This window comes from Mizuhopecten yessoensis, unplaced genomic scaffold (assembly GCF_002113885.1).
Source record: "Mizuhopecten yessoensis strain PY_sf001 unplaced genomic scaffold, ASM211388v2 scaffold855, whole genome shotgun sequence".
Taxonomy (NCBI): Eukaryota; Metazoa; Mollusca; class Bivalvia; order Pectinida; family Pectinidae; genus Mizuhopecten; species Mizuhopecten yessoensis.
Window position 1 is genome coordinate 85,410 of NW_018403755.1, and position 18,141 is coordinate 103,550.

The following is an 18,141-nucleotide window of genomic DNA, read 5'->3' on the forward strand; positions in this document are numbered from 1 at the left end:
AATAAAATGCTAAAAAAGACATTAGACAGTACCAACCTGATGTTATGCTTAAGATCATCAAATATGCTTCCATATTATCCGCCTCATGCAGTGTGAGTCATACGGTAGACGTAGAGAAACTGAAAGAATGAAGATTTTCGCACTAAAAGAGACCAAGGTCTACACGTACATGTGCTTCCGTTGTCGTTAATTTACTTCTATCACGCAGGTTTTGTTTGCTGTTGTAAGGACGTTCAAACTCAAACAATCAAAGGTAAATCTAGTTTGCATTAATGTCTCATTGATTTCCTCCGAAGCCAGTAAAACATTAATATTGACATATCGGGTCAGTAAGTGTTAAATGATCATTTATGTCATGGCGGTCTTTTGGAGTGTTATTTTTGTCTACACTTAAGGCAAGGTAAAGTCATTTAAAGATGATTTGTTTCGGGTTTTTTTATTGCTTCTCCTGAAAATTGTCATTAGATGTGTCCATATTAAACTGGGCCTTTAAACAACTACGTCACACAAAAATGGCACAACGTATACACGAAAGTGTGACACTTGTACCATATAACATACCAATAGAATAGCAAACTACTACGTTAGTATTGATTCAGTACAGAGACCGTTTATAATAAACAACAACCACCCAATGGGAAAAGACATCGGTGAACAAGTTTTGATTTAGGTTTCATTTTGTTTAGCGTCTTATTAAAAGCTAGGATACAGGGTAAATTGGTGTTTGTGCCGCCTTATGATAGCTCGATTCTGATACCGACTGGATAGTGCTGTCTCACTGAAGTACAAGGCCGAAGGTACCCGTAACAGCATTCCACCCGGTCGCCTTATACTGAAAACGGTTAAACCAATTTTTGCCATTACACTTAATGCTGACATTAAGCGAGGAGTAACAACTACTATTTTAAAGGACTTTGGTATGTTTCGGCCTGGGGATGGAGCCCATTGCATTCTTCGCCTTGGCGAACGCTCAACATTAAAGCCAGGAGTGAGGTATTGCCAAGCAAGTCGCTTGAAAATAAAAGACCCAGATTAGATAGAAGTAGAACAAAAGATTCCAAATGTTGCAATTGGTGCAGCAGATATATTTTGGTCGTTTTTGTGTCCCCAAGAAGAGGGCACAAAAGCAAATCCCCAATTCTGCAGGGGGTTCATTCATTAGTCGCCTCGTGTGATGCATGCAGTGGGTAAAAGCAGGTGTATTGTTTGCTCGATCCCCAACTTGTTGAGCTACAACAACGAGGGAAAAACAGATAATACATCATGAACACTATAACAATTATTGAAGAACCAATAAGAATGGAACAACAATTACAAACTCTGACAATGTGTGTTCGGGAACATAAAAGCAGATATTACAAATTCTCAAAGCAATGTAGCAGAATATGACTTAAACCACACCAATCACTTTTTCATGACAAATTATTAGCATCTTTTTCTTTCAAGACTTAAGTTACACTTATACCTGTACAGTATTGTAGCATCGAGAGGCTGAAGCGTCCTTACGGTCACCAGAAAGAAACAATATTTTAAAACGAAATGCAATTTTATGATGCGAAGATGTTGGGTTAAATAACTTGGTTCAGGTTCATATAAAAAATTCAGTTAAACGTTCATATCGTTTTGCATATGTGACCGATCAGAACACTTAGTCAGGAACACTTACTGGTCATTCCTATGAAGATTTACTGTAAAGCCTTTAGCAAAAAATAATTTTAAATTAGGTTAATGAAATCCCTTTGGTAGTATTTTGGTTTCAGTTCAAAATGAAAATTGTAAGCAAGTGAACGACAGACAACTCAATAGGTCAACCCAGGCCAAAGGCCCAGGTATTTTCACGTAATATCAATTAATGTACCTATGGTCTGTAATATCCTAGAGTTCTTGTTGCATTAAGGTTTACCAATGAAACAAGTTGAATGACTATTTTATAACCTGAAGAATGTTCGCAATCAAGCATTGTGCTTTATCAAAGACCTTGTACAAAGGGTGTTGTTCAGGCTAATCCGTCGGTAATGTCGTTGTATGCCAATCCGTCTAATTAAATATAAAAAATATCCTTTGATATCGGACATCAACTAATCAGTTCATTCAACGCATCGTGTCCACCAGAAGAACAGAGGGAAATCGAATCTTTATTATAGCACAAACATACCTCCAATCCTGTGATATTTAGGAGATAACGTAGACGGTACATAGGTATCTTGTATACTCGTTAAATCAACGGGTTCTGTTTATACTGCGTTCTTATCGACGTTAATCTTTGTGAACTTTATAAAACTACATGTAGCAACGTCCAATGTATCGGGTATTCCAGAAAGACCAAAATCAAAGGTAATCGTGATGCAGAAACAGGATCGATGGAAAGTTAATTAAAAATATGTTATTCTTTTAATTCCTATGATATCACAATAGATGTATCCACGTAATCAATACATTAGTATTAGTGTGGTGTTACATGTTCTGTGTATTTATTGAAACTGATTTAAGCGTCACTTGCTGTATCGTCAAACAACCCATTTTCGTAAAAGGTTCGTAGTTGTCGTAGACACTCCCGGCTTCTTCGATACAAATATGTCGGAGGCTGATATACACACAGAAAAAGTTCGATGCTTAGGACTTTCGTCGCCCGGTCCTCACGCTGTGTTGATAACGATTCCTGTTGATACTCGCCATACAACAGCAGACAAGAAAACCGCTGAGGAGATCTTGAAGATGTTTGGACACAATGTCAAAGATTTCGTTTTGCCAGTGTTTACTAAAGCAGATCAACTTCGGGAAAACTTTGTCACAGAAGAGAAACTTATGCGAGAGTTAGACGGAGATCTGAAACAGGTTATTGAAACGTGTGGAGGGAAATATGTTTTCGTTAACAATAAAGCACAAAACACCGAAAGATCGACGAAAAGAGAGAAGATATTTGCTGAAATCGACAAAATTTCAACGAAACATGAACTTTTCTATCAAAGCAATGAGTACAAGGAGATAGAGCGTCAAATCCTGCAGATTGCAAAAAAAGCCTTCTCTGAATATACAACAAGCCCAGTGGAACGTAGGACCCTGTACAATACAAACAAACAGATCTGATTTCAGGAATGATATACAAATTCAAAAGGGCATCTGGCAAAAATTCCATTCATTTGTTCGTTGCGGTGGCGACATTAGTGAAGAGGCTGTCGATAGTCCGCACGTATAATGTACTGATTGTCCTCTGGAAATACTGTGTGTATGTTTGCTGGAGACAGGTATGTTGGTTTACTTTTCCTCTTTTGATAGCGTGGATCTGATGCTGACTTTATAGTGCTATCTCACTGAAATACCATGCTGAAGGAACCCAGCACAGCATTCTGTCCAGTCACATTATACCGACAACAGATGAACTGGTTGTTGCCATTTCCATTAATGCTGAACGTTGAGCACCATCTAGTTTATTATTTTTATTGTAAAGTGAAGAAATAACAAAACTAACAATGCGGTTTTTCATCCTTTTTAATTTTACAAAGAAACATGGCATAGTAGAATACGTATTTTACTTTACTGCTTTTAGTTGGTTTTCACACAAGATAGGTATGACATAGTACTTTTGTTGAGTCGTTGTTTTTCCGTAACGTTTGATATATATATCCTTTGGGTTTAATGGAAAGGACATGACTGAACTCAAAAAGTATAAGGAGTGAGATAACACCAAAGGTTCTTGCAATTAGATGTGTGTTATTGATTTTCATGGAAGTTTCCAACTGTTCAGTTTACAATATGACGCAAGAGAAAACAAATTACTACAATTGAATCAGTACTTCCGGGTGAATGTATGTCTACACGTGACTGTAACAGGTTACGATATGGGCCTAGATGTGTCTGTGAGCGCTGAGGTAACATCCTACATGCTTTCACGCTCTTGAACTTTAATTCCTTGAATACGCTAACGGGAGTGTTTGTCCTGGTCGGATATAAACACTGTCTCCCTCTTTATTTGTACTAATTAATAAGAAGGAGAGTAACGCGTTAGCAAGAAGTGATTTCTTTAAAAGGTGGCCTCTCTGAAAGCAGGTGCAGTGGTAAGATCAATATTTTTTTCTAAGATTCATTTATACTTGTTATTTTTTAATCATTCAGCTCTTGTCTATAACATTGTTAATAACATTTGATAGGAATAAAAGAAGTTTACAAAGAGGAATTGATTGGAAATTTAAGATATGTGTCAGTGATATATATATAATGACATAAGATCATCCTTATTTCATGTAGCAAATAATATAAGAAATGATTTTGCAAGTCTTAATAACACTGACAAATTTTATTTTATAAATTTATAAAATTCCACTTATACAATATGTACAGAAGACGTAGCAGTCTATGTGATTAATTATAATTTAAACAGTGTCTTGTAAATCATTTTAGGCTGAATATCATATTCAATTACATTTTTATATTTTATGCATTTGTTAAATATGATACCAGGTGTCAATCAGAAACATTTTTTATGAAAATAATCTTCCATTTAAATTATAATTAGCTACTAGTTAGTGTGAATTTAGCAGACGTCGCTGGTAGGGGGCTCCCCAACCCTTGGAAACCTAAATTTGACTACAATGTAGAACTAGGAAATTACTTATTTTATTTATCACCATTGTTATTGGTTTTTTTTGAAGACATCATAATTTAAGGCAGTAAATGTAAAAGAAACCTTTTAACTATTATAGTATTTAATATGTAAGGACCAAATCCAGGAGTTTGTTAGGTAGGGGCTGTCCCAATCACCTGCTCTCTGGATTGGCACATGTGATAGTTTGTTTTAATTTATTAATTTATTATGTTATAGCTGTTCTTAACAAAATCATGATATGGTCTATATATTTTTACATTAAAATGATTGATCCCTGTTATGTAACTATATGTTTTTATACTGTGTAACTATATACTTGTACGATGTAATTGTGATATATGACACTATAATAAACAAAATTGACTTGACTTGACTATATGAGAAAACAAGAGATCCAAGAGGGGTGGTGATATGGTTTGGTTTTTATTAGGTTTAACGAGATTTTATTAACTAAGATAATTTATGAAAGTGCCTCCATGTGTGTAATGGATGTGTGTGTGTGTGTGCTGATGGAAGGGTATGTTGGTAGATTGATCCACACTCGTCGTTTACTTTATCTGTTAGACTAAGTCATACAAACATTATATGCACTTTTGATAAGATCTTCATGCTGCTGTGTATGAGATTGATCTTTCGAAGTGAGATTGTCGTTTTACCTACATGTTAAATCTGTGAAAGGAAAATAACCACTGACCACTTTATAATACTCATTATGGTGAGCTAAAAACTAGCATTTCTTTGTTTCAAAACCAATATAACTGTTTGTACATTTTTTGAAGAAAATGGGTCATTTGACATTATTTTCATTTATTCTGAACATGGACTCAATATACCTACGAAACATTTTAAAAGTATTTTTTTTCAATGAACTTTTCAGTTGGCGTATGGATACATCAACATAGTATCAACCTGATTACTCTGTTATTCCGCTGAGCGCGGGAAGTAATTCTTTTAATGGATTGTTAGTTTTTTTGCCACTGGTTTTTAATTGAATTAAAGAAATCTAAATTGAATCTAACATTTTATTTATTTTACGTTGTAATCAATGCAAGCACGTTATTCCTCTAACCGGGAGAAGGTATTACAGTGAGTGATGACATCATACGCTTCGGAACCTTCTGTTATGTTAGTCTTTCACAAGACAGATATTTTAAAAATTATCCAAAAAATATCAATATAACACTGAATGTAAATATAAGGATAGAATCCTGTTTTGTTGAGGTATATAGGGTATAAACCTCAATGGGTCTTGCGAAAAAATCAATATGGACTGCTTCATTAGGAAAATCGTTCATAGATGCTGGATTCGTCATTCATGAGTTCTACTTAAGTAGGAAACATTTATTACGTAGTCATTGCATAATTGTCAGTAGTTTCAGGAATACTTTTTTTTGCATATGACAAACAGGAGAGACATTCTTTTTATTCTACCTGGTTTATACACTAAGTATGTAAATTATCTCCCTTGAAATGTCTAGGTTGTTACCATCTACCTTCAATGTCACAAACCCGATATACACTTACCTTTGTATGTCTTCATTGTTTGTTCTCCAGTTGATACTTTTTACAGTTTCTATTGTAGTTTTCTGATATGTCCTCCAGTAGTCTTATCCAGCTATACTACCATATTTGAACACATTATACAATATTTGAGCTAGAAAGTAAATTGATTCTGGAGTAAGGTTACTGGAACAACACATCATTTATATATGTATCGTCATCATTCATCTTATTTGATTGGTTGATGTCTAGCGTCCTCGTCATAGCTGGTGTCATGGGAGGACGGGTTTCCTGAGAGACAACGCTGGAAAGGGAAGGTAGGTAAGAAAGAAACTAGACAGGAAGAAAGAAAACGAAAAAAATCACATGTGTTGCAACGAGAGCAGCAGGTCAATGTTGGTATTTTCATGTCCTGTTCGTAAAACATTTATTTCTAAATAATGATTTCATTTATGTTCTTTGAATTCGAACAAACCTGTTGCGATACAAAAGGCTACACTCAATATCACCTATCAAATACATACACATCATACGTCGTTTCAGTGTTAGATTTCATTGACAAATATGTACACTAACGTTTGACTGTGACATCTTCATCGTTTTTCAACGTTAAAGTCATGATGTGCTAGAAGACTGGGGTTCGAGCCTAGGCGCCAGGGATATGTTTTGTCGATCTTCTAACTACAGTCTTAAAATAACTACTGACCCTGTTTTCTCGGTCAGCCATTAATAAGATTATCGGTACTCCGCGAAAGAATTGTTGCTTTTTGCTTAACAAATACAATATTTCGAAGGATCACTGTTGATGACCTAAAAGGATCTTTGTCTTTAGGATGTTACTGTGCTGTAAGTATCGGAACCGATAGATTAGGTAACGATCTCGTATCACGTACCTTGGTTTTACAAAGTAACAAAGGTATTGACATGAGAATACTTCAACCATCCTTTACTAAATCTCTAGTTATAGATGTTTTTAAGTCTAACGTTATAACAGCTATAAATGTTTCAAAATGGTTCATTTTTTATGATATTGTTTTACCCTTCCCCCAACTAAAACACAAAAACATAGCAGCTGAGGTTATTTAATGATGTAGCGAGGATATTAATACCCTTAATGAAGACAAAACATAACAGCATCTAAGGATTGTGAAATGCATGTGTGTATTTGTGTATGTCTATTAGAAGCGCCATATTGGTGTATTTGCTTCCTTACAATTGGCGATATAAAGAGTACTACTGCACTGAATAACAGGCTTCATATGATTGAATGCAGCTATCACTTGCTCAATTATATATATCAAATACAACGTGCTAAGATAATTGTTAAAGCTATCGCTGCTTTGATGATTTTGTACCTGTCGTTTTTCATTGAATTGTTAATCATTGACCGGCTTTCTTTAGAACACAATATTCTATTGTCTGCACTGAGCTGTCGTTAACAAACCATTCATCAAATAGTCCGCGAAATTCGATTGGATATATTTACCATACTTGGAAATGTATACATTAAACAACAAACATAATATCAATTTAAACAAGCTTTATAAACAATTCAATACAAAATTTATTATATGCAGAGAAACAACCCTGGTTAAACACACAAGAAAAATAAGTTATTACTTACCAGGATGTTTGGTTCCATCTTTTGTTTGTTTGTTTGTTTGATTTTGTTTAACGTCCTATTAACAGCTAAGGTCATTTAAGGACGGCCTCCCCTGTGTGCAAGATGCATGAGTGTAGTGTATGTGTGTGTAGTTTGGGAGGCTGCGATATGTTCGTGTTTGTCTTCTTGTAATAGCGCGGAACTGATGCCGACTTTATAGTGCTACCTCACTGAAACATACTGCCGAAGACACCCAGCAGGACGCCCCACCCGGTCACATTATACTGACAACGGGCGAACCAGTCGTCCCACTCCTAATTTGCTGAGCGTTAAGCAGGAGTAGAAACTGCCATTTTTAAAGACTTTGGTATGTCTCGGCCAGGGGACAGAACCCAAAGCCTTCCTCACAGGGGCGAACGCTCAACAAATGGCCAAAAGTGAGGCATTGTCAAGGGAGACATTAGGAAGAAGAAAGTTANGGTTCCATCTGAACAAAATGTCTGGATAATCTGAACAAAATGTCTGGATAATAATGATCAGATACACTTGATATATCCTATAGGTGTTGCTTAGATATATAATTGCAGTAACCAGAATAAGTTGAATGGTGCAATCCGTTTGTGTTTTATATATAAAATATAACATATTGACATGTTTGTTAGGTATGGGACACATTTGAGAATACAACTAAATACAAAATACAGCACAGTAACACGATCAAACCAATACCAACTCTACCATATTCAGAAAGCGTTGTATGAAAGAGTTTTTTTCTAATTTTCTAAAATAACTACGCCAGGCACTGAGCGATTTCAAATATCTCCCATTTTATCAGAAAAGGTAAAAAATATGATAGATCAGGATTGATGTTTTAGAATAGTGCTTTCTGAGAAATCTTTGAATATGCATATTGATGAAATATTTTTTACAAAAAAGAGCGATACTAATTCTTCATGACACTGAGTCAAACCTCAATCCCGAGTGATTGCAGCAGATAATTACAAATGTACATAACTTGGTAATCGCCTATATTGTAATATTGTTCCAATTCGGTAAAATAACAACTATTCACCCGACTAATCATGCTACATGTGGACGAGAGGAAGCAAACGATCAAAGGTGTAAACTTTAATCTAATGGGAATAGGGAAATAAACACGATTGAAACATGATTAGGGATACAGCAGTTCTACTACTATTCTTCTCTCAGTCCCCGGCCGACAGGAGTGGTGGTGAAACGAAACAAAACATACTGTACTTGACCAAACTATTGAGCAAGTATAAATACATTTCATATATCGTTAATGATCTTTAGAAAGTCGATTTTCATAGGAATTGTTTTCCTTTTGTGTATTTTGCAAACCATAAAAAAATGAAATTTGAAACTCCCCTTTTTGCCAATAATTTATTCATATTACACAATTAAAACAAATGCTATTTCTGTTTTCCATACAATAAAGGCAGATTTCGCAATTAGACAAAGTGTAAATAGTGATAGACTCTTCAGACTCCTGTCAAACTTGACAAAGTTATTGTGCAGAAAACGTCAACAAAGCAGAGCACAGTATGCTAATAAATCATAGCCTCAACCTTTGTATTCATAACAAGAGGCCCATGGACCTTAACGGTCACCTAAAATATGTATACAGAGAGTTGATTATGTTTTCAACATGAACAGAAATATTATTCAAAGTGACAAAAAAACAATAAAACCACCTTATTCAATATCTAGCAGACAGATTTAAGACTGAAGAGTATTTGGAACTAGCACCTCTAATTCTAACAAAGGAAAATGAAGAAATTTTAGCACACTGAATCCTTTTGGCCCCACCCTACATCCCTTTAGGGTAGGGCTGGCTCAAACTTTTCAAAGTATCAAACTGTCAACTCAGGGTTATAATTCCAATCAAGTTATTAACATGTAATATTCTAAGTATCATTTGCCATTATAAATCATAATAAATTCCCCCCCCCCTCCTTCCCTGAGACCCTATGGTCATTAACCTTAAGACCCTTCCATTTATGAAGAGTGTTTGATTCTACCATATATGGATCTTTGAGAAGAAGATTTGAAATTTCAGTCAATTCGACCCTTTTTGGCTCCACTCATCAGCCCGGGGTGTCAGTCAGGGCTGATATGTGCATACCATCAAACTGCTATCCAATACTGATAATGGTAACCCAAATTGAATTACTTCCAATAGAAATTAAACAAATGTTGGTCCAAAATGTGATTTCCCTATTTAAACTATAATAAATTTTACCTCCTCCCCAGGGGGACACGTGAGACCCCACGGTCAAGAAATTCACAATTTTGATAAAACACCTTAAGACCCTTCCATCTATGAAGAGTACTTGATTCTACGATATATGGGTCTTGAGAAGAAGATTTTTGAAATTTCAGTCAATTTGACCCTTTTTGGCCCCGCCCCTCAGGCCCCATGGGGTTGGTGACCAAACCGGCCACTATTTGTGTTGACCTTTGACCATGGAAGGTTTCTGCAAAATTTCATTGAAATTTGTTCAGGGGTTTTGGAGAAGAAGTCGAAAATGTAAATTGTTTACGGACGGACCACGGACGACGCCGAACAAAATGCGATCGCAATAAGTCACTTGAGACTTTGTCTCAGGTGATATAAAAACCTATCGCTGGTTTTGATAACAATAATAGCTGAGTAGACTGGACCTAGCGGAGTAAGGTATCTTGTTCAAAGATGCAACACAGTGGCATGACGTGAATCGGTCACGAGCCCGGCGTCCTATCACTAAACTACCGTACCTCCTGAACCTTTTCGAAATTGTTAATACGTCATGTCTTACTGCATAACCAACAAGGACGGCTTCCTACAAAGATGTGCGATAAGTTTGACGATTCAAGTTACCTGATCGTGGACCTTCCCTATTATAATAGTACGTTTTAGCTTTCCCAACATTCGTTTTTTTCAATGACGTACTTGGTCAGGCGTTTGCTCAGAATATCACAATAATTTTCATTATGGATGTCGAATACACGGGAAAATCTTCCAACTCAGGATTTCGTAAGATGCAAGTTCATATGACTTACGTAGAGTAGATAACAATACAAGATGACTTAAATATATCATCAAAATAATATGTAATTGATTCATAACTATAGCATGGTATAATGACCTACAAAATAGCAAAAACACCAACAAAAATAGTTCCCTTAAATATCAAATATCATCTTTTATAAAAGATTTTCAACGATTATAAAATTTTGTTTAAAAAAATATTATCTTCGCAAATACTGCAGGGGTTAAGATTTTCCGAATAAGAACAACCATAGAAGCTGCATACATTTTTTGTTTGTTTCAATTTGTCCATAAAATGGCATTATAGGGATAACTTATTTGATAACAAACATACGAATAAACCGTAGGTGTAACGTTTTCATCATTTAAAAAACAAATCATACCGTTTACCACATTATGTGTTCATGATTTATAATAAAATACAAATAAGAAAAAATACAATTCCTATACATCAATTGTTATATAGCATCATAATGAATGTATGCATTTTTTGGTATTAAAAAAATAATATTTTTATGCTATGCATGTATATTGATGGTAAATAAAATTAACTTAACCAAAGTTACACCTAAACAGTACATGTACATATACACTCTGTCGTATCCTGCAAAATCCTTCCTATGTTACCAGGAACACAATGACCACTTGATTTGTCGGAAGTCTATATAACAATCATACTTTCTCGCATATGTATTCGCGAGTGTCGAAACACTCCGTGCCTTCCACCTCTCCAACACTTTCTTTCTTCAGGATTGCACAGTCACCGATCTCTGCAGATACAGAGTTGCCAGTATCCACCGCCTCTTCATTCAGCCATTTCAGGCCAGCCAGGTTGTTATCCCAGATGGCCCCTACCCAGCACTCTACAAATACGACACATTTTTTCAACGTTCCTATAGCAGAAATCATGGCAAGCATTGATACTCTAAACTTTGTTATCTCATATTCCTTACAGACACAACAAAAAAAACCCCATCATCGTCGAAATAGATAGCAAGGAAATGGCAAAGTGACAAAATTATTGAATAAACACAAATGAAAAGGCATCATGAGATTCCCCAAAACAACTAGTTGTAAAAGTGCTCCGAGGGAAGCATTACGTGATTTAACAAAACAACTAGAAGTTAAAGCGCTCCGAGGGAAGCATCACGAGATCACAGAAACAAAATACAAGTAAATCTGATCCGAGGGAAGAATTTCGTGATTGAACAAAACAACTAGAAGTAAAAGTGATATCACGAGATCCCCCAAACAACTAGAGATAAAATAGCACCGAGGGAACCGTCATTAGATAACACAAACAACAATAAGAAGTTAAATTGCTCCGAGAGAAGCACCATTAGATCACAAACAAACAACTACAAACAACGTCAAATTCCCGAAATTTTTTACAAATAACACAGGAGAAAAATGTACAGAGGAGATTGGGACTTTTTGATGTATGACAAACAGATATATAAACAAAGAGTTTCTTCTGAAAAGATCTTTTAACTAATAATTTTAATTATTATTTTGGCTGGTGTATACTTTTATAACTGCATGTATTTAAAATTACCAGAAACACTACTTACCCTCGCCATACGACATCAGTGAAACAATGTATGATATTTTCGCTGCTGTGTTCAATACCACTAACCGTCCGCCAGTATTTTGACAGGTGGTTGAAGCCTCGGTCCAGGTAACAGAGGTGGAACTCATTGACGTGATACAAATGTCTGCTACCTTGACATAGGAATAGGGTGCATTGCAGGTTTGTGAAACTGAATTTTAAAATACAACAATCCTTGTTTAAATTGAAATAAATCCAACGTATGTGATACGATCCTCTAGCGGGCTAGCGGAATACCCATGCCGCTACGTATTATTCGTTTAAGACGCTTTATTCTATTAACAGCTTAATTGATCAAAACCAAAGTTTTTTTTCTGTGAGTTCAACTTAGGAGACCTGCTTCCTTCGTTGCAACATTTGGAATTCGAGTGCGTCTTTCTGCACCGACCTATTGCTTCCGTTTATATATGTACTTTCTTACTTCGTATTGTATTAATTTATTAGATATGTTAACGCTACTGAATAACTGCTAACATTAATACACACGTAAAAGCATGGTTTCTGTTTTCGTTCGTGAGTGTAATCTTGTCATTCCGAGTTTTTTACTTAGACATTTGTTAATAATGTTACATATGAGCACTCTACGAAACACTAAATACGAAACAACGAAAAAAATCATCGGCGACAACTCAGATAAAACTAACGGACTAAAAGTCTTACCTGTACTGGAATGCATAACTGTTGAAGTTGGGACATGCAAAGTAGTTTGTGTGTTCGTAGTTGTTGTAGTTGGTGTGTCCGTAGTTGTTGTAGTTGGTGTGTTTGTAGTTGTTGTATTTGGCGCATCAGTAGTTGTTGTAGTTGGTGTGTCCGTAGTTGCTGTAGTTGGTGTGTTCGTAGTTGTTGTATTTGGCGCATCAGTAGTTGTTGTAGTTGGTGTGTCCGCAGTTGCTGTAGTTGGTGTGTTCGTAGTTGTTGTATTTGGCGCATTAGTAGTTGTTGTAGTTGGCGTGTCCACAGATGTTGTAGTTGGCGTGCCCGTAGTTGTTGTAGTTGGCGTGCCCGTAGTTGTTTGATCGTTAGTACCTGCAAAAGTAAAAGCACATCTGCAAATACAAGGAGGAAATCAGATGTAAAATTCCGTACGCTCTGCTGTAAGAATAGTCATGTTGGATTGTGTGAATGCAAAACATTAGTTAACAGAGCTTAATTACCATTGCTATAGTCCTTATACATACATAATCAGACATAGGTGTTGTTGGATAACATACCTAGAACCGTGTGACTGATACATGCAGTGTCATGACTCGTTAACTCCACGCAATCCTCGGCAGTGCTACATGTATCCCTATGACAGCCGCCATTCTGTCAATAGATGCATTTCTTTAGCAACAAGATGATGTCATTATGTAAATTCGGCAGAAAGGATATCAATGAATTATATTAAATATTAGGGTGGTCGGGTGGCGCTGTGGATAACGCTCTCGCCTTTCACCAAGGCGAACGTGGGTTTTTCTCAGGACCCCCCCCCCCCTCCAACGCGCTAACAAGATTGGTTAATATCAGTTGAAATAATTTGTAAAAGGTAGGCAGAATTAGGAAGAAATATAAAGATTACAAATATTTCAAACGGTGCAGTAGATTTGTTTTGGTCGCTTTCGTGTCCCCAAGTAGAGGGCACAAAAGGAAATTCACAATTCTACAGGGGGTTCCCGCATTAGTCGCCCTTTCCAATATATTCAGTCAGATCAGGTGTATTATTTTCTCGATCCCCGACCTGAAGGGGTGTTACAGTACTATCTTAATAATTACCTGTTCTGATACACCGCCACTCACATCAACAAACAGGGAACCCAGGTACATAATCAAGGTGTTGTTGGCGTTGACTGTCGCCGTGTTTAGTTCGCAGTAAAGATGTTCGTTATGGTAGTTCACGCTTAGGCACCACGCATTTTTGTTGCATCTTGCCAAGCATTGTTGGTATCCAAACCTCGGTAAGCTCTCTCGAACATAGCCCTCTAGTGCATTGTTGAAATTTGAGACAATAGGTTTGCACGGGTTGGTTGATTGTATCAAAACTGAAACATGAAAGATTATAGCTATGAATATATATCACTTGTATACGGCAAGTGAACTTAAGTAATAACCAAGAGATCCCAAAGGGGTCTTAGTGCCCACCATCGTACTAGTTTTATTGGTTCTATACCCCACCCCCCCCCCTTGCAGGCGGGGGGTCTGTACGCCGTATGTTTTTATATCAAAGAAATAATAATAAGGCGCTTGGCATCTATTTTATCTGAAGACAATAAAACTATAATTATAATAAAAATGATAAAAAGACATTAGTCAGTACCAACCTGATGTCACGCTTAAGATCATCAAATATGCTTCCATATTATCCGCCTCATTCAGTGTGAGTCATAGGGTAGACGTAGAGAAACTGAGTGAATGAAGATTTTCGCACTAAAAGAGACCAAGACATGTACTTCCGTTGTCGTTAATTTACTTCTAACATGCAGGTTTTGTTTGCTGTTGTAAGGACGTTCAAACTCAAACAATCGAAGGTAAATCTAGTTTGCAATAATGTCTCATTGATTTCCTCCAGAAGCCAGTTAAACATTTATATTAACCTATCGGGTCAGTAAGTGCTAAATGATAATTTATGTCATGACGGTCTTTTGGAGTGTCATTTTGTTCTACACTTAAGGCAAGGTAAAGTAATTTAAAGATGATTTGCTTCGGTTTTTTTATTTTTTTTATTAGATGTGTCCACATTAAACTGTGCCTTTAAACAATAAGGGGTGGGTGGNGAAACATAAGAGCAGATATTGCAAATTCTCAAAGTATTGTAGCAGAATACGAATTAAACCACACCAATCACTTTTTCAAGACATTTTTTAGCGTCCTTACGGTCATCAGAAGGAAACAATATTTGAAAACGAAATGCAATTTTATGATGCGAAGATGTTGGGTTAAATAACTTGTTATAATATTTGAAAACATACAATCTCTTGGTCAGGTTCATATACAAAAATCAGTTTAATGTTCATATCGTAATGCATATGTGACCGATAAAAAATAACAATACTTAGTCAGGAACACTTAATGGTAATTCCTATGAAGATTCACTGTAAAGCCTTTAGAAACCCAATTTTAAATTAAGTTAATGAAACCCCTCTGGTAGTATTTTGGTTTCAGTTCAAATGAAAATTGTAGGCGAACGACAGACAACTCAATAGGTCAACCCAGGCCAAAGGCCCAGGTGTCTTTACGAGATATGAACTAATTTACCTTTGGTCTGTAATATCCTAGAGTTCTTGTTGCATTAAGGTTTACCAATGAAACAAGTTGAATGAGTGTATTATACCCTGAAGAATGTTCGCAACCAAGCATTGTGCTTTATCAAAGACCTTGTACAAAGGGCGTAGTTCAAGCTAATCTGTCGGTAATGTCGTTGTGTGCCAATCCGTCTAATTAAATATAAAAATATTCTTTGATATCGGACATCAACTAATCAGTTCATTCAACGCATCGTGTCCACCAGAAGAAAAGAGGGAAATCGAATCTTTATAATAGCACAAACATACCTCCAATCCTCTTGTCGGATTAGATCTGTGATATTTAGAAGAGAACGTAGACAGGAAGTTACAAAGGTATCTTGTATAATCGTTAAATCAACGGGTTCTGTTTATCCTGCGTTCTTATCGACGTTAATCTTTGTGACCTTTATAAAACTAAATGTAGCAACGTCCAATGTATCGGGTATTCCAGAAAGACCAAAAGCATTGGTTAACGTGATGCAGAAACAAGATCGATGGAAAGTTAATGTATACTATGTTATTTTTTTTACTCCTATGAAATAACAATGGATGTATCCACGTAATCTCAATACATTAGCATTAGTGTGGTGTTACATGTTCTGTGTATTTAGTGAAACTGATTTGAGCGCCACTTCACTTCATCACGTCTGGAGGATGGATAGTCTTCTGAGAGTCCTAAATAGTTCCTTGTGTTTGTATGTCATGCTCTTTGGTAAGTCAGATGAGCTGAAAGCCAGGAAGCTATTATACGCAGACACGACAGAGAAGGGTAGAAACACAAACAGAAAAAGACCAATAGACAGACAGAAACATAGACATACTAACATACACAAACATGTAGTCACAGTGACAGACCGAGAGAGGGAGACATTAAAAGAGGCAGACAGACAGACAGAAACATAGACATACTCACATACACAAACATCTAGTCACAGTGACAGACAGAGAGAGGGAGACATTAACGGAGATAGACAGACAGAAACATAGACATACTCACATACATTGTCATCTAGTCACAGTGATAGAACGAAAAACAGAGACATTAACGGAGACAGACAGAAACATAGACATACTCATATACACGGAGACATTAACGGAGACAGACAGAAAGAAACATAGACACACTCACATACACAGCCATCTAGTCACAGTGACCGAACGAGAGACGGAGACATTAACGGAGACGGACAGACCGAACCAGACATACTCACATACACAGCCATCTAGTCACAGTGACCGAACAAGAGACGGAGACATTAACGGAGACAGACAGAAAGAAACATAGACACACTCACATACACAGCCATCTAGTCACAGTGACAGAACGAGAGACGGAGACATTAACGGAGACAGACAGAAAGAACATAGACACACTCACATACACAGCCATCTAGTCACAGTGACCGAACGAGAGAGGGAGACATTAACGAAGATAGACAGACAGAAACATTGACATACTCACATACATTGTCATCTAGTCACAGTGATAGAACGAAAAACAGAGACATTAACGGAGACAGACAGACAGAAACAAAGACATACTCACATACATTGTGATCTAGTCACAGTGATAGACCGAAAAACAGAGACATTAACGGAGACAGAAGAAACATTGACATACTCACATACATTGTCATCTAGTCACAGAGATAGAACGAAAAACAGAGACATGAACGGAGCCAGACAGACAGAAACATAGACGCACTCACATACATATAGACAGACAGAAACATTGACATACTCACATACATTGCCATCTAGTCACAGTGACCGAACGAGAGACGGAGACATTAATGGAGACAGACAGACAGAAACATAGACACACTCACATACACAGCCATCTAGTCACAGTGACCGAACGAGAGACGGAGACATTAATGGAGACAGACAGACAGAAACATAGACACACTCACATACATTGCCATCTAGTCACAGTGACAGACCGAGAAAGGGAGAAATTAAAAGAGACAGACAGACAGACAGAAACATAGACATACTCACATACATTGTCATCTAGTCACAGTGACAGAACGAAAAACAGAGACATTAACGGAAACAGACAGAAACATAGACACACTCACATACACAGCTATCTAGTCACAGTGACAGACCGAGAGACGGAGACATTAACGGAGACAGAAAGTAACATAGACACACTCACAAGACATTAACGGAAACAGACAGAAACATAGACCCACTCACATACACAGCTATCTAGTCACAGTGACAGAACGAAAAACAGAGAAATTAACGGAAACAGACAGAAACATAGACCCACTCACATACACAGCTATCTAGTCACCGTGACAGACCGAGAGACGGAGACATTAACGGAGACAGGCAGACAGAACCAGACATACTCCCATACACAGCCATCTAGTCACAGTGACCGAACGAGAGAGGGAGACATTAGAAAAGACAGACAGACAGACAGAAACATAGACATACTCACATACATTGTCATCTAGTCACAGTGACAGAACGAAAAACAGAGACATTAACGGAGACAGACAG

The 18,141-nt window shown here is 36.8% G+C and overlaps 1 protein-coding gene across 1 annotated transcript; it reads left to right on the top strand.

Annotated features, from left to right (window-relative positions):
* Positions 1–2,574: 2,574 nt before the first annotated feature.
* On the top strand, positions 2,575–3,087 carry LOC110453254 (GTPase IMAP family member 4-like). Its single transcript, XM_021502139.1, has one exon. The coding sequence runs from the start codon at positions 2,575–2,577 to the stop codon at positions 3,085–3,087; it is 513 nt and encodes a 170-aa protein (XP_021357814.1).
* The last annotated feature ends 15,054 nt before the right edge of the window (positions 3,088–18,141 follow it).

Excerpts from the sequence above, each read along its gene's own strand:
- LOC110453254 (XM_021502139.1), top strand. The coding sequence starts at position 2,575 with ATGTCGGAGGCTGATATACACACAGAAAAAGTTCGATGCTTAGGACTT.